This window comes from Nelusetta ayraudi, unplaced genomic scaffold (genome assembly GCF_046127955.1).
Source record: "Nelusetta ayraudi isolate G7.1 ecotype Tasmania unplaced genomic scaffold, CSIRO-AGI_Nayr_v1 ptg000034l, whole genome shotgun sequence".
Taxonomy (NCBI): Eukaryota; Metazoa; Chordata; class Actinopteri; order Tetraodontiformes; family Monacanthidae; genus Nelusetta; species Nelusetta ayraudi.
This window is the reverse complement of record NW_027466084.1, coordinates 5,410,671-5,431,953: the sequence shown is the minus strand read 5'-3', so window position 1 is coordinate 5,431,953 and position 21,283 is coordinate 5,410,671. Positions and strand designations below refer to the sequence as shown.

General features: G+C 47.0%; 1 protein-coding gene across 1 annotated transcript in view; it reads right to left on the bottom strand.

Moving 5' to 3' along the window:
* Positions 1-4,109: 4,109 nt before the first annotated feature.
* The window catches only part of rad50 (RAD50 homolog, double strand break repair protein), a 43,534-nt gene continuing 26,360 nt past the window's right edge, over positions 4,110-21,283 (bottom strand). The window contains exons 17-27 of the mRNA XM_076032676.1: positions 18,769-18,962; positions 18,581-18,691; positions 16,321-16,413; positions 16,113-16,226; positions 15,870-15,997; positions 9,123-9,224; positions 8,878-9,000; positions 6,683-6,768; positions 5,637-5,779; positions 5,424-5,557; positions 4,110-4,479 (exon numbers count right to left, since the gene is read on the bottom strand). Of these exons, the coding sequence (XP_075888791.1) occupies positions 4,293-4,479; positions 5,424-5,557; positions 5,637-5,779; positions 6,683-6,768; positions 8,878-9,000; positions 9,123-9,224; positions 15,870-15,997; positions 16,113-16,226; positions 16,321-16,413; positions 18,581-18,691; positions 18,769-18,962 (1,415 nt within the window). The 3' untranslated portion in view covers positions 4,110-4,292. The remainder of the gene's footprint in view (positions 4,480-5,423; positions 5,558-5,636; positions 5,780-6,682; positions 6,769-8,877; positions 9,001-9,122; positions 9,225-15,869; positions 15,998-16,112; positions 16,227-16,320; positions 16,414-18,580; positions 18,692-18,768; positions 18,963-21,283) is intronic.

The window sequence follows — 21,283 nt, the reverse complement described above, 5'->3', positions numbered from 1 at the left end:
CACCGATAAAAGAAGTAGAGAGCCGGGGTGGTCTGTAAACAGTGATGCAAAGTTTAGGAGGACTGCTAAAAACAAAGGCATGGAGCTCAAATGATAAGTAAGTATTAAAAGAACAACAGAACAGAACAAAGAAAAACATAGGGGCCAGGACAGTTAAGTTGGATTTTTTTTTTTGTAATGCGCTGCCTAGATTTGCTGTGCACATGAGAGGGGGCGAGAGCAGCGTGCGATTGTCCATGCACGCAGCTTAGAGGGAACATTGCAGCTGGCCCTGCATGCCTTCTGTATATGCCCCGCTTTATTACATTTATGACTCCTGTCCTTAAAGTTTCAGTCACTGGCACTATGATTTTTGCCTTTGCATCTATAGCATTCTTTCTGTGCTGGCGGAGAGTGTCTCTGTTTTACTTTTACCATGTGTGGAGGGGCAAAGTGGCTTCCCCACGAAAAAAGGGGATCTGGGCCGACCGGATTGAGGTTGTGGAGTCGAAGGAGGAGGCAGGCAGCGTCAAGTGCAGGAGGGAAAAACTTTATTCTTTCAATCCCCCCCCCCAAAAAAACATAAATAAAGCAACAGGAGACAGTTTCACGGTCCTCTAGTCTCACATCAGACTAGCCAGCTCCACTCCCCATACAAAAATGAGCCCCCTTTATAATGGGCAGCATCCTGTGGCCAATTGGGCCGCCCCACTAACCGTTGGGGACCTTGAAAATACAGAATGTTCCCACAAAACCAATCACACAAAGAAATATACACTTCAATAAACAGAACACAACCCCCCCTAAACATACAAACCCTTAAATACAAATAAACCCCGCATTTCCCCCTTAATTTCAAACAAAAACCAACCCCACCCCCCCACCCCCTTACGGCAATGGGCTACTCCACTTAGCCCGGCGCTCCATAAAACCCCACCCCTGCAGCCCAGGAGTAGCGGAGCCGACCGGGACAAAACGGATGCAGGTGAGGTGTGTGTGTGAGCAACATGGTGACTAGCGTGGAACAGATGATGGTGAGAGATGATCGACCAGTGCACAAACTATTGTTGGGAAAGAATGGGAGTCGCGGTGCTCCGCGCTCCCGACGCCGACAGCCTGCTCACGCCACACGTTCCTCCGCCCCAAAGCACAGCAGGGCACCAGAACAGTATTAAATACAATAAACATCCACTACACAACCCTGTGTGTGCCACTTCGTGTGTGTGTGCGCGTGCGTGCGTAAAACAGCATCTCTCCCGCTCGCTCTCCCGCGTGGCCGCCGTGTCCTCCTGGGGGAGACAGTGAGAAGGGGAGGCGGAGTTCCAGAGCTTTTGCAAAAGTCAGTTCGCATCTGAGAGCAGCTTCCACTGGCAAACTTTGGTTGTTAATCCAACTGACAATCAACAATCACACAGGGCCCCATCCAGCAGGTCTCCGAAGTCGCGTTTTGCAGCTGCTGTAGTTCCGCAGCAAACTGAGAAGCCGACTTGTTGCTTTCATGACGTCCACAATCTGCTGAAAATGTTTATCCTTTGGTTTCTCTGCGTGACAGCGTAACAGCTTTACTAGCAGGTTGGGGCATGGAGTACAACACAGTCAAGACGTGGAGTCACAGACACCTTACTGAGCATGTGCAGGGCTACAACTCAAAGAGTACTGCAAGTCTATTAGGTCAGTCAGTAACAAATGAACACTGTATGACTGCAATATGTCAAAGAAGCCATGTCAAATATTGCAATAAAACGCATTCATGAAACCTCAGATTGCATTCTCACAAGTGGTCTTCATTGGCGTAGCAACAAAACACTACAGGCGTGAGCAAGTTTCGAGTGGGCAATTACAAATCGCAAGGGGCCTATCTTTTTTTTACACCATATATAATATATACTCGGAGACAACACGGGTATTTCTGGGAAATCTCATGTGAGTCACAAGTCTGTGGGTCAATCTGTGGCATCGTCAGCTACACCTTCCAAAAGAAGCCACGGTCACCTCAGGTCAACGTCTCTAACATAGACTGCACCATAACTGTCACAGTGCGCTGGCAAGAGTGTAGTCAGTAATGTGAAGGTGTAAATGTGCAGCTCCACATTCCTCTGTTAGGATCAATGAGTCATTCCCTAAAATGAATCTTGATGTCACTGTGAGTTATCATTGTGTCAGCACATCAATAACACAGTCCCAGAGATCAGCAACGGACATGGAAGATAACGTCTCATCCTGTCTCATCCGCTGCTGTCACTGTTGCATATTATGGACAACGGTTAGTCGTGTTGTAAAATGGACAAAGTCACTTGCAATAGCCAATCAAATCTCGAGTTTGTAACACCAAGGCCAGCGAGAGGGTCTTGTGCTGCACTTCACACGTGTATGCGTCCTGTGATTGGATAAGCACTGAGAGCCTTATAAGACTAACGTAAGCCTCGGGATCCGTTAGCTGGCACGACAAACACACGATGACTGATGGAGAAAGTCAAGATTCAGTTGCTCAATAATCTGCAAAGTAAAAAAAAAAATGCGGAAATGTGGCACATCGGAGCAGCCATTGTGCCAACATGCCGGTTGTTTTCAAGTTGCAATTCATCAAAAAATGCAAATCACTTTCAATTTCATTTTCAATCAGTAATTTGTTTCGTTGTCGTCTCGGTGTCTTACGTGAAATGGCGACAATACGCAGTTTATTTAACAAACCTAAGGTTCACATTGTGAACTTTGACAAACATATTCAAACTTTGTTGACTAGTGTCTTAAAATGTCCTTTTATTTGTACGTTTTGACAGCATCAGTGATCTTATCAGTCGTTTCATACTCTGGAGCGTGAATGCGAACTCATTGAGTGCGTTTACATGCAGATCTTAATAGGACTAAGCTCATAATCTGGTTTTCTCGTCTAATCAGACTTCTCTCCTTGTCCCCATATTCATGCAGCTGAAAAATGGACTTATTGACGGGAACGCGTCCTCCTCCCCCATAGTAGGGGGCGATGTGTCTTTTCAGCGGGTTTAACTTCCAGTTAACCTCCTTTGGTGCACAATAACAAAACAACTGGAGCGTGATACAACACTGATGTAATGTCTGCACTGGGCTTCAATTGAACGAGTTTCCTCACCGAACAGCTACAGACGTGCTGTGATGTACTGAAAGAGTTTTGAACACATTTCTGAATAATACGCAGGTCACTTGAGAAACTTTGTGGACTTGTGAAGCTGCTCAGAACCTCCAGGAGGTAACTACGAACGACAATTGCACTCCAGGCGAGAAGTGCCATTGTTCCGTTTGAACTGGCGAGTTGCACGGAGCACCGCGTTGTTGCAACCCTTTTTTTTTGGGAGAACGCAAATGAACTAAAAAAAAAAGGTTCTCGGTTGTGTCCTCATTGAAGGAGCTCGTGTCTTCAATGTTTTTTTTCCGGGGGGGCAGACGCTGGCGCGGGGGGTGTGGCGCATGCGCATACGCATTGTCCAGTTAAACTCCAACTAAGGCGTATTCATCAGGGAGAAATTAGAATTCCAATCGCATTATCTGTCTCGATTAGAGTGCCCAGATTCCAATCAGAGTTCTCAAAACTCCGATCTTAGACGAAATGACACGTTCACATGCACTTCGGTTGTCCAATCAAAGTCGGACTAAGGTAAGAATGGGATTTTCTCGAGTGTCACGTAAACGCACTGGTTGATTTTAAATGTGCCAGAAACAAAGTGTTGCTCAGCCGGCCCAAATTGAGGTGACGTAATGTGTAAATGTGCTTCTGTATTCTTGAGTGCTGTTATATTGACGGTGTTATGAGGCATATTAATTCAGGTATGGCTAAGCAGTGACGTCACTGAAGGCCTCAGCATGGGCTGCACAGCCCGTCACTGCACTGCACTGCACTTTCAGTACCGACAGAGCTCATTTGGACCGCAAAGAGAGCAGGTATACTCGGCCAACCCTGAGATGCTGATGCAACAGAGAGTTTTTGGAAATGGTGCAATGCACGTTGTGAAGTCCAAAGGGGTTGTGTGTGTTTTTTTCCTTTTGTTTGTTTTTTTTTTTTTTGCAAGATATCGTGAATGTCTTTTGGAGATATGTGGAGGGTTTTTGTTTTTTGTTTTACAGGTTGCGTAAGAAAGTGAGACCAATGGCAAGACTCTTGACTGAACAGTGTTTGGACTTTTAATGAAGCAGGTTGATGTGAAATGGTTCATGTGTTGTTGTTGCTATTTAGACTCGGAGCCAACACCAACTTTAACATATTTCCCACAGAGGCGAGACCCCCAGGACGCCGAGTCCCTACGCTGCCCAACCCCCCGCCGTCTGGAGGCGTGGTGGGCTCAGTGCAGGTAGGAGGAGAGGGAGGAGATGCTGCACTTCCGGATTTCAGAGTTCTGCTCCTGGTTCTTGCGGATGCGGTAGAAGTTCTCGATGTAGCTGGAGCGGCCCAGCAGCTCCACAAAGTCCTCGTCGTGGGTGATGACCAGCAGCTGGAAGTTGCGCTGGCGGGAGCGACTCTTGATGATCCTGCACACACACACACACACACAAAGTTTATAGCGTAAATATTTTTTTCAATCGCATTTCAAGTGCAGTGAAAGGCCACAGAATGGAGCCTACGTCGTTGTTCAGAGCAGACGCGAAGCAGCGCACACCTCCGCGGCCGGTGAGTCGTTGTCATTGTCTGGTCTATTTTGTTGTTTGTTTTTTCTTTTACTTTATTTTTATTTTTATTTATAGAAACACGTCACAGACAATACAACAGTTGACCTTGATGACGTCACAAGCCATGCATGACTGCAGCTGACATGATAAGAAAACAAAACAAAACAAAATTCAATAGGGTCCAGACAGCTGAACAGAACCAGCCATTGAGAAACAACAAACAAACGCGTGGACACCTAGGATGATCCAGCCCAGTGTGAGGTTCCCCTCAGCTAGGGAGGTATCTTGCTATAGGTAGCCACCTCCTCCCAAAGACATCAGACCTTAGTTGTAGTTGAGCAGTTAAAGCCTCCATCCCACACATTTCCCTCAGCTTCTGTTTCCACCGTGCCACTGTAGGTGGCTGTGGATTCATCCATTTCATGGTGATCATTTTCCTAGCAGTCATCAGGAGTATATGTAGCAAGTGCTTTTGGTCTCTAGTGTACATGCCTTCCGGAGCTAAATCGAACAGATAATTCTCTCATATAGGTTCTATATGTAATAGAACCTATAAAATAAATGTAGCAAAATACTTCTTTAAACATGTATTTTTTTTATTTTTTACTATTAGATGCTAATTGCTTGCAGAAGACAATAACCGCATACCTCAAATCCTCCTCAAAACCTCCAGTTTGCCCCTTTGGCCTGGAGTCTAAATTCCTTTTTTGAGATTTTTTTTTTGTGCACACGTGAAAAAAAATCACGAGGATAAAAACGTTTTGAAGGTAAGGTTTTCCATAAGTGTTTTTTACGGCTGTACTCACTCCACCAGGGCATGAGCCAGTGACTCAATGTTGTCGCGGTCCAGGTTGGTGGTGGGCTCGTCGAGGGCCAGGATGCCGCAGTTCAAGCAGAAGGTCTCGGCCAGCGCCAGGCGGATGATCAGGGAGGCCAGGACCTGAGCAGGGTGGCAGGGTGGCAGTCAGCGGGTGGGCCCGCAGATGGACGGACGGACGGACGGACGACGGTGTGGATACCTTCTGGCCGGCGCTGCAGCGCCCCCTCATGTCCAGTGCCGTGTCTCCCTTCACCATCACCACCCGGTAGTTGTAGACGCGGCGCCTGTTGGAGGCAGACGAGCCCTCGTCCAGGTCGGAGCGGATCTCCACGTACTCGATGTCTGCGGAGGGGGGGGGGGCACCGAGGGAGAGTGGTTGGGGTTGATTGGTTTGAGCTGAGTGCTTGGTTTTCAGTCCAAAAAAAAAGTTCAAGTCCACTGAAAAACCAACAAAACCAATAAGAAAAGCCAAAACAATCAGACTCCAACACTCATCGGACCTCCTCTTCCTACTCCCCCACCTCCTCCTCCTCCTCCTCCTCCTCTCCTCGACCCTCCTCATCTTCTTCCCTTCCCTCTCCTCTTCGTTCACCTCCCCCTTACTCCTCCTTTTGCTCCTCCACCTCCAACCACTCCTCCTCCTCTTATTCCTCCACTTCCTCCCTTTCCTTTCCCTCGTCCCCCTCCCCCTAGACCAGGCATGGGCAAACTACGGCCCGGGGGCCGTATGTGGCCCGTTAAGCATTTCGATGCGGCCCGCCGAACTTGGAAAAATTAAATTAATCGTAAATAAGTCATAAAATAGCTGTATTTTATCCATGTTTTCAGTATTTCAAGAGTCATTTCAAGAAAGAGCGAAATACAGTTGGGCTTCAAAGACACTGATTTTGTTGTTTAATCCATGATATATTTTCTCTATGAGGTGGGTCCCCATTCAACCAGCTCCATCCGTCTGCTCCTGCTCCGTCACCACTGTCAAATTTTAGAACCCGTTGTGGCCCACAAGTCAAAAAGTTTGCCCACCCCTGCCCTAGACCCTCCTCCTTTTCCTCCCCCTCTTCTTCACCTTCCTCTCCTCCTCCTCTTCCTCTCAATCATCAGCCTCCCGAAACACTCCTGTTTATGCGATATTGATTTGCAATCACTGGCAGAAACAAAAAGAGGAACTAAACCAACATTGGAATGTTGAGGCTCTTCTTGGTCCCTGGACCTGGAGAATGTAACAAGTCAGCCATTAAAAACCACCTTGACCCCGGTAGGTGTTGCGCCACAGGTCCCTGACAATCTTGTTGATCTCATCCATCTTCATGCTGTGGAACTTCATGATGGTCCTGCACACAACATGAAGCAAACATGGTCACTGCCTGCCTACAGACGACGAGCTGAGGTGCATTCAAGGGCCGCTCCTCTTCAGGTTAGCCAGCGGTGCTTTTCATCGGTGGATACTGTCTCAATCAATCGATCAACTTGTATTTGTATTATGGCTCTAATTCACATCCAAAAAAAATCTCAAAGCTCTTTGCTCACTTGTTTCACAAATTTTGGGGTTGTTATAAGTGCATTTTGATTTGTGACTGGCTTCTGTTGGGAAAGTTTGTGTTGAACCATTTTTGATGCTTAGGTTTGGGGGGTTGATAGACAAATTGAATAAAATTCTAATTGTTTTTGCTCAACATATTTATTTTTCCCCTTTCATTCCTCAGTACAGTTAATATTGTCACTCGTGTCAAACCCTGGACTCCACCAGTTGCCGTAACAGAAGGATTATTTAAAGTGTCTGTCTGACTTACAAAGTGCAACAAACGACAAAGAGAGACGACAATGGGCGGAAGACACAAAACGTTCTGCAAAAGGTCAGACAAATAATGTAACGAAAGCCCCAGTAAATTCTGAGATGGCCACTTCCCGATACTCCTGATCTCTCCGAAAGATAAGGATGTATTTTTTTAAAATGTTTCACAAAATCAAGAGACCAAAAGTTTTGAGCAGGCTACTTATTGAAACTTTACATAACTGAGATAGGCTGTTCATCAGTTGACCAAAAGTTTAAGACCACAGCATTAAAAAAAACTAAAACTCTCAAAACAGAAATTATAGGGTTAAGAAAAAGAAAACACTCAGGAGTAGATCCTCAAAGAAGGATATATAATATATATATACTATTTATATATATATATAATATATATAAATATTGGCATATATGCTGTAGTCTCTGCCGATCTATATATAAGATTTGGGGAGCCATATATATAGTTCAGGCTTTTCAGAGAGGAAAGTTTCACTCAGAAGCCGGAAACACTTTAACAGACAGCGCGTAATGACTCATTTAAACGCAACCCTGCCGCTACTTGCTCCGATTTTCATGTTTGCGTCCCCTCTGTGGATCGGAATCACCGTTTTTGCCGCTATTTACACAGATTTTCTGCCGCAAAAGCCGCGCAAACGCTTTGTGGATCTACCCCTCAGTATAATGAGTAGCTCCACCATTCCTGTTGATCACTTCAAAAATTTGTTTTGCCATGCTTGATACAAATGTGTCTGGAAGGCTAGTGGGAAGGTTGCTTCAAGTGGTAAAGATGGCTTCACGGAGGGCATCCATCCACTGTCTGGAACTGATGTCTCATTTTGTAAACTTCCTTTGCCATCCATCCCCAAATGTTCTCAATTGGATTTAGATCAGAGGAACACGAAAGACAGTCAAATGTCAAACACAGTCATCACCACACAGGCGAGGGCCCTCAGTCTTGAGGAATGCCTACTGCAACATCTCCACATAGTCATCTGCCATCTGATGGTTATTGGTCTGCAGTCAGCACCAGTAATGGCCTTAATTTGGGTCGAGGATCGTCCCGTGTCTTGACGGACAGTAATTCTGATCCTCCGGCTCAGCGCCGATGAATTTTTATTGGGTCTACCACTTGACTTTTTTTGTTCCATAACCTTCAGGATCGGTCCAACCTCAGCAGCGATGGCACGTTGTGAGAGGCCTTGCTTATGCAGCTCAACACTCCTACCACGTTCAAAGACAGTGAGCTTTTTGCCTTTGCCCTCATGAGCTCTTGACAGCGTGACAGAAAATGACACGGAATCCAATTTTTGGGTGCAGATTTTGGCTTTTAAAGGCTGTGGTCTTAAAGTTTTGATCAGTTGAACAGCCTATTTCAGTTGAATTGTTGTTTTCAACAAATTGCCTGCTCAAAATTTTTGGTCTCTTGCTTCCATTTCTTCTTTTTTGCATTTTGAAGCTCTACTTAGGACGATCTTTAGATCCAGCAGTGCGAAATGCAAATTCTTGCAATTTCTTAACTAGTCTTACGATTTTGATCAGGAGTGAACACACACACACACACACACACACACACACACACACACACACACACACACACACACACACACACACACACACACACACACACACACACACACACACACACACTCACTGGTCCAAGGCTTTGTAGTAGAGGTCCAGGTCATTGATGAGCAGCTCTGTGGTCCTCATGATGATCATCTTGTTCTTGTAGTACTCGTCTGCTTTGTCATACTGGTCTTCACGCAGCTCTTTCCTGCAGAGAAACACCAAATAGAAGAACAGGAGGTGAAGCAGGAGGACAACCTTGGGCGGCGGCGGCGGCAGAAGCAGCAGCAGCAGCAGCAGCAGCAGCAGCAGCTGCTCCTCTAATCTCACTTGTGATGCAGGATCTCCTCCTCAAAGCCCTTCTGCCGACCCAACGCGTGACTGCGGCTCCGTTTCAGCTCTTCCAACTTGCGCTCGGTCTCACGGCGCTCCCTGGTGGTAGAAAGGCAGAGAGACAGTTAGGATGATGATGATGATTTTAAAAGTCTGGGGCTTATCCCATGAGGGTCATGCGGCTGGGCCTCATGGGATAAGCTCCAGATTTTAAAATCCTGCTCCACTCAGCTACTTATTCAACCTGAGCCTGTGTGGTGGAAAAATTATTGTTGAATCATGTGGTTCGTTACAATTGGACTTTTAGAGACAGTTCAGTGCATGCAAGCTTTCAACACCAAGGTTAGGTCAGGTTGACCAAAATAGATAAATAAAATAAATGCAAATTTACTATCTGTTTTTGTTCTCTTTTTTTCCCCACACAAAAGTTGTATATTGTTGCCAGTTGCCTCCTCTTATCCCTCTCTCACTATCCCTCTCATCATCCCAGCAAATCCAGATATTGTTGGGGAGGTCTTCTTCTTCTTCTTCTACCGCTTCATCCGGGGTCGGGTCGCGGGGGCAGCAGCCTCAGCAGAGATGCCCAGACCTCCCTGGCCCCAGTCACCTCCTCCAGCTCATCCGGTGGGACCCCAAGGCGTTCCCAGGCCAGCCGGGAGACATAGTCCCTCCAGCGTGTCCTGGGTCTTCCCCGAGGCCTCCTCCCGGTGGGACATGCCCGGAACACCTGCCCAGGGAGGCGTCCAGGAGGCATCCGGAACAGATGCCCGAGCCACCTCAGCTGGCCCCTCTCGATGTGGAGGAGCAGCGGCTCCACTCCGAGCTCTTCCCGGGTGGCTGAGCTTCTCACCCTATCCCTCAGGGTGCGCCCAGCCACCCTGCGGAGGAAACTCATTTCGGCCGCTTGTATTCGCGATCTTGTTCTTTCGGTCACTACCCAAAGATTGTGACCATAGGTGAGGGTGGGAACGTAGATCGACCAGTAAATCGAGAGCTTCGCCTTTCGGCTTAGCTCCTTCTTCACCACGACGGACCGGAACAGCGACCGCATCACTGCAGCCGCTGCACCGATCCGCCTGTCGATCTCACGCTCCATCTTCCACTCACTCGTGAACAAGACCCCGAGATACTTGAACTCCTCCACCTGAGGCAGGATCCCCCCACCGACCCGGAGAGGACAACTCTCGATGAAGCCAACATGACGAGACGCAATCATGTGGTCCCCTATCAGACTCCCTCCGGCCCCTGGCTGCGCCTAGAAATTCTGTCCATAAAAACAATGAACAGAACCGGTGACAAAGGGCAGCCCTGCCGGAGTCCAACACGCACTGGGAACAAGTCTGACTTACTGCCGGCAATGCGAACCAGACTCCTGCTCCGATCATACAGGGACCGCACGGCCCTTAACAGAGGGCCCCGGACCCCATACTCCTGGAGCACCCCCCACAGGATGCGTCGAGGGACACAGTCGAACGCCTTCTCCAGATCCACAAAGCACATGTAGACCGGTTGGGCGAACTCCCATGAACCCTCGAGCACCCGGCGGAGAGTATGGAGCTGATCCAGTTTTCCACGACCCGGACAGAACCCGCACTGTTCCTCCTGGATCCGAGGTTCGACTATCGGCCGTATCCTCCTCTCCAGCACCCTGGAATAGACTTTACCGGGGAGGCTGAGGAGTGTGGGGAGGTGTTCAACAAATTACATATGTATCTGCTCATTGTATGCTCATGTTAATTCCGTGGTATAAAAGACTTGTACTCATGATGTTCGGGGGAACAACTGTGTCGGACACACACTCGTCTCAGATACCCTTGTTCCTCTCGCGAGATTGAACACCTGCTCTATTCAGGGAACTGAGGCGGCGTTTGTTTCACACTACAAGTACTTAGGGTGTACAGCTGGACAACAAACTGGACTGGTCCAGCCACATGGAGGCAGTCTATACTCTAAAAGGGGTCAGAGCAGGCTGCACTTTCTAAGAAGGTGGCATTCTTTTATTATCTGCAAACCATTGTTGTGCTCGTTTTACAAGACTGTTGTGGCCAGAGCACTGTTTTTTGGTGTTATGTGCTCAGGGGTGGGGACTCGCACTGCAAACAGAAACAGACTCCATAAACTGATAAAAAAAAAAATAAAAAAAAAGAAGAAGAAGAAGGCGAGCACCACCATTGGCATCTCTCAGGACTGGGTTGAGTGGTTGGAGTGAGGATGCCCAGAAAGATTAACAATATCATGAACAATGACATTCACCCACTTCATGCCCTGGAGGTGATTCAGTAGAGCAGCTTCAGTGGTAGGCTGATTCCACCAAAATCCAAGTTACAAAAAGCATTTCCTTCCAGCTGCCATGAAACTCTTTAATGTGCAATAACTGTTTGCTAGTTTTTTCTTTCTTTTATGCAATACTACAATATTTATGTCTGTGAAGGTGCTCAGTCATCCAGGTCATCTTGAGGTACAAGGGTTGAGTTAGGGCAACTGGACTTGTTTTGCGATCTTGAAGACGTTTTGCCTCTCATCCAAGGGGCTTCTTCAGTTCTAAATAACTGGTTGGAGAGTCCAACGTATTTAACCACCCAAAGGTGTGGGAGGGGCTTGGGCTGATGCTACTATTGGCAAGGTGCTGATTTTCAACAATAGGTGTTGATTACCAACGAGGTGTTAAAAGGCCAAGAGGGCCTTATAGCAGTCTATATATAGCAACCTGGCGACCCGCTATTGTGTGCCTCCTACTTCTGACTCGTCCTCATGCGACTCGTTAGGCTCCTTTGTGGGAAGGTGTGAACGGTGGTGAAGAAATCTTCTGGGGAGAGTCCTCAACGCTGCTGTGTATGTGGCTGAGAGATGGTGTCTGAGACCACCCCCTCTGTTCAGAGAGGGTTGTTCCAGGTGAACAAAGGGGGCATTCTCATTGCCTCGCCTCGCCACGGTACGGTTGTAGGGCGTTCGCACTGGCCGCTACACAGTTGTAGGGGGTGCTGTTTTGGTACCTCAATCACTCAGGGTCCAAGCGAGACAAAGCAAGTTTATTGGCGACGTAGCGACGAGCAGGGCACTGGATTGGCTCAGTGTCCTCGTCGATGTTCCCTGTCGGAGCGGACATCGACGCCAACTCCTTCGACACGGAACTTCTGTGTCAGGTACATTTATTACTAAATGTCTACTATTGATGCTGTACAAATATATTTATATGTGTATACATTTTTTGAAAACAGCTATTTCAATACATGTTTATTTTTTCTTTTGGGGAGAGGCTGGCGAACCAGGAATGCCCTCAACGTCGCGAGTGTGTTCAACCATATTCGCGAAAACGACGAGCGGCAAATGGCGAAGCGCTCGGAACAAATCGAGTTGCTCCTGCGTGAGGCGCGGTAAGCTCGGGAATCCGAGGACTCTTGAGGCAAGAGGAAATACTGATTCGACGAGAGGACGTGGCTCTTCGCCGCCACGAGGAGGCCTCGAACACCACATCCTTGGCTTGCTAGGGCAGCTATTTCAAATAAGTAGGCGTGTTTACTGTTGGTGAAAATATAAAGGTTGAACTACAACTTTACTCTCCCAGAAAACGAAACAATAAATTCTAAATGTTGCCAGCATAAATGATCAACCTCTACTTTGTCCACTGCTGCGCAGATATAATGCCGTCGAAAACATTGTCCCGTTTTACCGCGTCGACTCCGCCCACGGTCTCGTCATCACAGAGCACGCCCACAACACGCCCATAGATGGCTTCTTTTACCCCTCTCTCAAACCATCTGTCTTCCCTGTCGAAAATATGTACGTTTGAGTCCTGGAAAGAGTGGCCTTTCTCCTGTAGATGTAGATGAACCAACCAGTTATTTAGAACTGAAGAAGCCCCTTGGATGAGAGGCGAAACGTCTTCAAGATCACAAAACAAGTCCAGTTGCCCTAATTCAATCCTTCTACCTTCAATATTTATGTTGAGCTAAAGCACAGGAATGGGAGTGCACTGAGAATAACTACACTTCCCAGAGTGCACCAGCAGCAGCAAACCAACTGCATTTCCTGATCACCCACTGATTGAAAGCACCTGAGGAACAGGAGGGTTAGTTCAGTCTAAGAGCAGCCGTCAGAGAGGACCAGGAGGAAAAAATTCAAGCCCAACAAGTTCACCAAAATGTTCGTTCCAAAGACGCCAATGGTCGGTGAAACATTTTTGTTTACCCTTAAGGTGTGATACATTTATGTTGACTGATTATATTATTGCCTAAGCAGAGATAGTTACGTTATCTTCTAAGATTCTGTTAAACATTTAAACCCTGCTAAAATTTAATTTGATACAACTGATGTAATTTAATCATGTTTGTGCAATTCAGTTAATTGATCACATTTGAGTTAAGATGTTAACTTGATTTCTTTGTGTTTAAAGGTTTACAACCTGATGAACTATCCAACTAATCAACTGATGTAACCAACCAACCAGAAATCAAAAGTTGGAAGGGAATAAAAAGTGATTAAGTTGGCACATCTGAGTTGTCCTCGTGTCCTTTGGGGTTGAACTAGGGAAGGACTTGACAATTTATATTCAGCACTTAAGCACCCCAGCACTTTGGTTTCACTTTAGTTTAGCCTCATATTTGTAATTTGTATGCTTTTTGATGATTGCTATTTGACTTAATTTTATAAGCCAAACACAAATATATAATTTGAAACTCTTTAATGTGCGATAACCGTTTTCTTGGATTCTTTTTTTCTTTTGTGCAATACTCCAGTATTTATATTCAGCACTTAAAGCACAGCACTTTAGCACTATGATGCTTTTCCACTTTTCTGAGCTCTAAATACTGTTACAATGTTGAATACTAGTGTCATTTGGCCCTGCAAGTTGTTGGGAGATTTTGAGCAGATTTTAATTTACTTTTTTTTCGGGGGGGGGGGGGGGGGGCAGGAAGCACTGGGATCCACAGAGCATCCTTTTTATCCCTAAAGAAGAGGGAGGACAGGGCTTGGAACATCTGGCCAGCAGGGGCTCTGCCTTCAGAATCCAGTTTATACAAAGGCTCCTGACTGGCCCCAAGGATGTTCTGTGGAGACCATTAGCCCAGTGCATCCTGCAGCGCTTTAATTTTTTTGGCCTGGATTTTAGATTGTTTTTAATGGACATGACTCCCATGAGCACAGCTTCTCTGCCTTGTTTTTATCAGAGTGTTTTTAAAGTTTGGAACCTCCTGAGGAAGCAGGGGGCAGAGCAGGCCGACTCATTGTAATGGCTCTTGCGGGAGCCTGTCCTTCAGGGAACCCTACTGGACTACCCTAGCTGGGGGGGAGTGACTCTGTCCAAGGCCCTCCAAGATGCAGGGATCACAACGCTGGGCAAGATGGTGGAGCTGACTGGTCCTGGCCTAGAAGACCCCGCCCCGTTGGCCTCCATGTTGGGAATAAAATCCGAGAGGGTCGTCAAACAGCTGCTGTACCACTGGAGGAGAAGATTATCTGGACACGAGCACTCCCTCCTCAGTTTGCATGGCAGTGGTTCCCTAACCCCTAAACCAGAGGACAGCTTCCCCCATGTCAGCCTGCTTCCACACATGGGCGACTGCAGCGGCCCTCTGCTGGAGGCCAGCTGCATGGAGCTGGCTTGTAAAGCCTGCACGGAGGACTCTTTACAAAGCCTGTGTTGTAAAATGGCATGGTGCCATTCAATGGTGGATCGTAGCCGTGAACTCTTTTATCTCCGTGATAGACCTGGCTGTTGGACACCTGTCCCTTCTGTGGACAAAGAGACTGTTTTTCATTGTTTTTATCAGTGTGAGCGTCTGTTGTGTGCATTTAGTTTTTTTAGATAGAGTGCCAGGAGGTTTTTAACAAACAATCTTTTATATTTGGTTATAACTACAGTCGCCAGAGCAAGAGGAAAGGCCAGGTTTTAAACTTTGTTTTAAGCCAGGCTAAGCTGGGGGTGCGGTTGAGCCGTAAGGGGAAGGTGAATGATGGGGAGAAGGTAGAGAGGTTGATCACTCAGTCATCTGCAAGAAATTGATTCAGTCTACATGTTGATTTCATATATTACAAGAGAGCAGGGGACTTGGATTTTTTTTTAGTGAAATGTGGACTTTTAACGGTGCGATGTGTGCGGTGACAGAGGGGGAATTATTTATCAGTGACTTGCTTATGTAAAAGTTTTATTCATTTATTTATTTATGTATTTATTTTGATTGACAATTGTGAATAAGAGTGCCAATTAAATGTAATTTTTCAAAATCAAATCTTCTTCATTTATTTATTTATTTATTTATTTTGATTGATGAATGTGAATAAGAGCGGCAATTAAGTGTTGTTTTTCAAAATCAATCAAATCTTCTTCTTCTTCTTCCTCTTCCTTTTCCTCTTCCTCCCCCAAAGTCGGGTCGTGGTGCAGCAGTCTCAGTAGAGACCCAGATCTCCCTGGCCCCAGGTCACCTCCTCCAGCTTATCCAGCAGGACCCCAAGGCGTTCCCAGGCCAGCAAAGAGACGTAGTCCCTCCAGCGTGTCCTCGGTCTTCCTTTAGGCCTCCTCCCAGTGGGACATAGCACACCCCTCCGGGGAGGCGTTCAGGAGGAATTTGAAAAAGATGCCCGAGCCAACTCAGCTGGCTCCTCTCGATGTTGAGGAGCAGCGGCTCAGCACAGGCACCACATCAGGTTCTTAAAATGCATGCATGACTTCCAGAGGACCAACAAAGCATCTGTCTCAGCAGCAGGCTGTAAACACAGGGCTAAACATGTGGTCAGAGCTCTTACTGGCGCAGCTGAAGGACTTTCATGTTGCCCATTTCCTCCAGCAGAGCCTCTCGCTTCTCCACCACCTCCTTAAGCTCCTCCACTCGCCTCCTCAAGGTCAAGTTGTCCTGCAGCCAGCGCTCCTGCACCTGCACGGCCACCACAAACACCCGGTGGCACAAACAAATGCGCACAGTTCGAATTTTAGGTGGAAAAACAACAAGACAGAAAATAAGCGGGTGGGGGAAGGGGGAGGCAAACCACCTTTTGGGTGTCGATGTCCTGGCGGACATTCCCCATGTCCTTGTTGATCTTGTCCTTGTGTTTCTCGGCCTCGTGCAGCTGCGTGCTGGTCTCGCGGAGCTCCGTCTCTTTTTGCTGCTCCCACAACCACAAAGAGACTCACTGAAGCTTGTCTGCCCAAACAAAGCAGCTCCAAGTTGCACGCACGCACACACACACACACACACACCTCTCTGTATTCGTCCTTTCCGTTGTCCACGTACTTGGTGATTTCTGCCTCTAAGGCGGCGATCTCTCGCATCCTCTCCTTGATGCCGTTGATCTGTATGGGAGGAAGGGTTAAAAGAACTGAAAACCACAACGTGGAAATAACTATTAACTAATAACATTAAAATCTTTATGATTATTAACATTTAGAATGAGCATTTTTGAAATTTAGCTGTCGTCTTCTAAGTGTTTGGAGCTCCTGGCGACAAAGGGCCTGTTTCCAATAGCTCGCTTGGTGTCAGCTCACTTCGGCTTTCCCAACACAGTTCCAACTGTTGGGGTGCCTTGGGGTTCTAAGGCCGTTTACCCACTAGCCCTGAGCGGTTAGTGCCAGCTGTTCACGGTACGGGACAGCTCGGTTGAAAGGTATTTCCGTAAGCCTGACCAGTACCTGAGCGTGGGCGGAGTCACGGTTGCAAGGCAAAGGTTTTTTGTGCCTCCCGTGGCCCCGAAACCATAGGATTCACTTTTTGTATTAACCGTGGTTTTGTTTTGTGCGAGACATTTTCGTAGGGCTTAGAATGATTTTGTTTCATACTGTTGACTTGTATCAAAACACTGTCCTAGAAGAGAAAATGCAGATGTGGAAACGATCACCTGAGTCTCACAGTTGTTTATTATTAGACAAGAATATCCGCACAACTTAAGTCCACACAAAGCACAAAACAGCAACAACTCTATTGCACCGGTGTTAACAAGCGAGCAGCGTTTAAAAATCGCTATAGGGAGTGAAACTTACGAAACTTGCAAGCCAAAATCGCAGCCTCTTAAGTTTCGCTGCCAGCGAACACAACACAAGCAGAGCACGGAGTTAGCGGTGGTGGCTAGCGGAGGTGGCTAGCGGTGGTGGCTAGCGGAGGTGGCTAGTGGTGGTGGCTAGCGGGTTATCGACACGATTCAGCGGCCGTACTTTGCAAATAGCCTTCAAACTAAAGTTGCTTGATATTTCAAAACACATTTACAGTCCTCAAGCATGTTTTCAAATATCGTCGTGGCCGACTATTCTTTCGTCGTCCACCAGGGGGCAGACTCGAGCCCGTCTCACTCCTGTTGGCCACCGCGTCGGTGTTCCATCGCATCCGCATTAGGCTGAACAAAACTCCAACATTTTCTCTATTCCTTCCACTCCGACTGTTGTAGTCCTTGGTGCTTCGGTAGTCGCTCGGCATTTTTATTTTTTTGTTTCTCAGGACACTGTTTCGCTGTACAGCGACGGCCACCGGCTGCGAAACCAGGAAGGCTTTTCATTGCGTGTCGCTCCGTCCGTCCAGCTCTCTTTTAGCTTTTCCTTCGGCCACGGAGAACAGAAACGTCTGTAGTTCTACGTTCGCCCATGGTACAGTTTCATAAGCTTTTCAGTTTTTAAGACGTGAAACTGTAAAAATCCACACGCGGGGCATTTAAAAAATGGCGGTTTTGGTCTTTCGTGAAAGACTGCCTTTGGCTTTCGTCAAATCTCTTACCCAATCAGTGCCCTGCACGTTGCTACGTCACCCTTACGGTCTCAGCTCTGCTCGCTTCGAACCCCAACGGGGTAGGTACCAAAACCGTCGGAGTGGAACAACCACCAACCATTGAACGGGTAGGAGACGGCCTTGACTCGGCTGGTGGACGATGAGAGAACAGTCAGCCACGGCAACATTTGGAAACCTGTATGAGGAATGTGAGTGTATTGTGACCTCAAGCAACTTTAGCTTTAAGGCCGTTTGCAAGTACAGCTGCTGAATCGTGTCAATAAACTGTTAGCCACCACCGCTAACTCTGTGTTCTGCTTGGTCAATGCAAAAAGTAAAACCTATGATTCGGGGGACATGGAAGGCACAACAAACGTCCAGGGACCTTCGGTCAGTTCTTCTTTGATTAAATACCGAGTGGCGGGCCACAATGAACATGTTTTGAGAGACAAGCCGTGGACCACTTAAAATGAGACGAATTTGGCCCGCGGGCCAGACTATGGACAGGCCTCGAGTAGAGCCAGTGGAAACACCCCCAAACACTCTAGGGTCAAGAGTTAGAGTTATGGTAGTTTGGGTAGTTAGGGCAGTTAGGATGGTTAGGCTTGGAGTAGTAAGGGTGGTTAGAGTTGGGGTAGTTAGGGTGTTTTGGGTAGTGTGGGTGGTTAGGGTTTGGTAGTTAGGGTTGTTCGGGTTGGGGTTGTTTCCTTGACAGTTTTCCTGCATATTTAAGTGAATCCCATTGTGACACATCCACGTCGTCTCTACCTTCTCCCGACCTTCCTCCCTCTTCTGCGTCTTGCGATCGGCCAGCTCTTGCTTCTCCTGCTGGAGCTTCTCCAGAGCAGCGGACAAAGGGGCCAGCTGCTCCTTGGCCTCCTGTGACAGAGGAAAGGAACAGAGAATGAAGTTCTGCCCCAGGGCTGGAGACCTCCTCCTCCGTCTCCTCCACCCACCCTGATGTCTCTTGTGAGGGTTTGCAGCTCGGCTGTGAACTCCACACTCTGGTCCTCCAGCTGCTGCCGCTTCTGCACGTCGCTGCTCAGCCGCAGCTTCTCCTCCTTGGTCTCGTTGACGAGGCTCTTCAGCATCTGAATCTGGTCCTGCTGGTCCTGGATCAGCTTGCGCTTCAGCTCCATCTTGCTGGAGGCTGCATGTCAAGCATGAGATGAACAATATGAAATGTATTCGTACTTTATTGAATTCAAACCCACAGATCACTGTTCCACTCTGGAACAACATCTATTACTTTTGAAAAGCTCAACGCAACCCTAACCCTGCCAAGTGGGGGCTCCTCTGAGAGACTCCAAACATGCAAAGTTTCTGACAGAGCATGAGTTTTAACAGGAGGCTGGAAACACAGGGCTAATTTCATTGCTTTTCTAGACCTTTAGAGAGGTTTTTTTTTTTGGGGGGGGGGGGGGGGGGTTGGTGGTGGGAAGAGGTTCCACTGCATCTGTCTGTGATGGAAAACAAGGTTGAGAGTGGTCAACCTTATGCTGGCGCACTGCCAACAAAATGTTAGTGAGCGACAGGATAAAGCAGCAGGATGTTGTCTGATATGGAATCATAGGAGTGCCAAAATTAAAAACAAATGAATAAATAAATAAAGACGGATAAATATAAAGACATACAAATGTAAAGAGGAATAAATAAATAAATATAAATATAATGGTACATTTTGTCTTTTCCATTTTGTCATTGTGAAAGACAAATGGAAAAAACAATGATAAAACTTTTTGCCTTTGCCATTTGGAAATGCCGTGGGTGGGGCTTGCCAGCCAGGTTTAGTAGTTGATACCTGATTATTCCATGGCCTGCATAGCTAGTTCCTTGGGCGCATTTTCACCAGTGCTTCTTGGCTTCACGGTACAGCTCAGTCCAAGTGCGTTTCCACTGCAACTGTGGTTTACCACAGCAAGGCGGCCCAAAGCTACTTTGGCGTTTGTCATGCCTTCTATGTCCCGGATTAACATATTTTACTTTTTGTTTTTTGTTTGTTTTTTTTTCAAAACATTTTAGTAGTGTTCCCCAAAAGTTGGGAGCACGGAATTGTCCAAAATGTCTTTCTATGCTGAACAATTCAGATTTCCTTTCACTGGAACTAAGGGGCCAAGGACAACTCCTGAAAAACAACCCCACACCATAATCCCCCCTCCACCAGCACAAGGGCTGGGCGATATGACTAAAATTACCTTTCCCGATATAGCTCATTTTACATCCCGATACGATATAGATCACGATATAGCACATTTTTGGTAAATTAAACTAACACCCTAAATAGGCTGTTTTTTATATTATATAAATAAATAAAATATTAAATACATTGACTGAAATCTACCCCATATTATTTTATGAACATAGTATTGTTGTATATGATTGACCTTTTCTGGAATCGCGACTAAAAGAGGTTCAGTTGCGTTTCAATGCGCAGTATCATTGGCTCGTTAATTAGTGAAGAGGTTTGGCTCCCAGCTGCTTTTATGAGAGTCACATATCTTTAGCTTTTAGTTTTAACCACCTTATTTAAGAGGATTGTTGTTGGACCATAAGTTCTTCAAATTAAGGGTGACTGAGGCTTTGGGAGTCAAATGCAGTGACATATTTTAGTGTGACAATGAATAAACATTTACATTTACATCCCGTTCTGTCAAGAGGCTGGGATCAGCGTGCACGACTCATTTGCTGCCTGGACGCGCACTGGTGAGGGTCTCCTCTCTGAGGGTCGCCTCTGCTCCTCTCCTGACTGTAGCTGCCCAAGACTGCCTCGACTCTCGAGGCTGTGACCGTTTTTGACTACTTTGAGGCGGGGCAGGCGCTTGCAGCAGCCCCCGCTGCTCGCAAAGAACAGGAACTGCGGACGAATGATACATGCTTTTATGTCGGTCTCCAAAATACCAGAAAAGTCTCCAATAACACCAGGAAAAGTTGCTAAATTTGCCGCTAGTCGCTTTTGACAAAAAAAAAAGTTGCCACGGGGAGTTGGAAAGTCGCCAGACTTAGCGGGAAATTCGGCAAGTTGACAACACCGCAGCGTGCCTTGGCTTGCCGTACGGTGTGTCGGTGACGTAAAATACTGCCGTCCATCAGATTACCAAATGGAGAAGCACGATTCGTCACTCCAGAGAACGCGTCTCCACTGCTCTATAGTCCAGTGGCGGCTTGCTTTACACCACTGCATCCGACGCTTTGCATTGCACTTGGTGATGTACGGCTTGGATGCAGCTGCTTGGCCATGGAAACCCATTCCACGAAGCTCTCTGTGCACAATTCTTGAGCACATGAAGTTTGGAGGTCTGCAGCAATTGACTCTGCAGAAGGTTGGCGACCTCTTTGCACCATGCGCCTCAGCATCAGCTGACCCAGACGATGCGTCAGTTTACGTGGCCTACCACTTCATGGGTTGCTGTTCCCAAACATTTCCACGTTCTTATAATACAGCTGACAGTTGACTGTGGAATATTTAGGAGG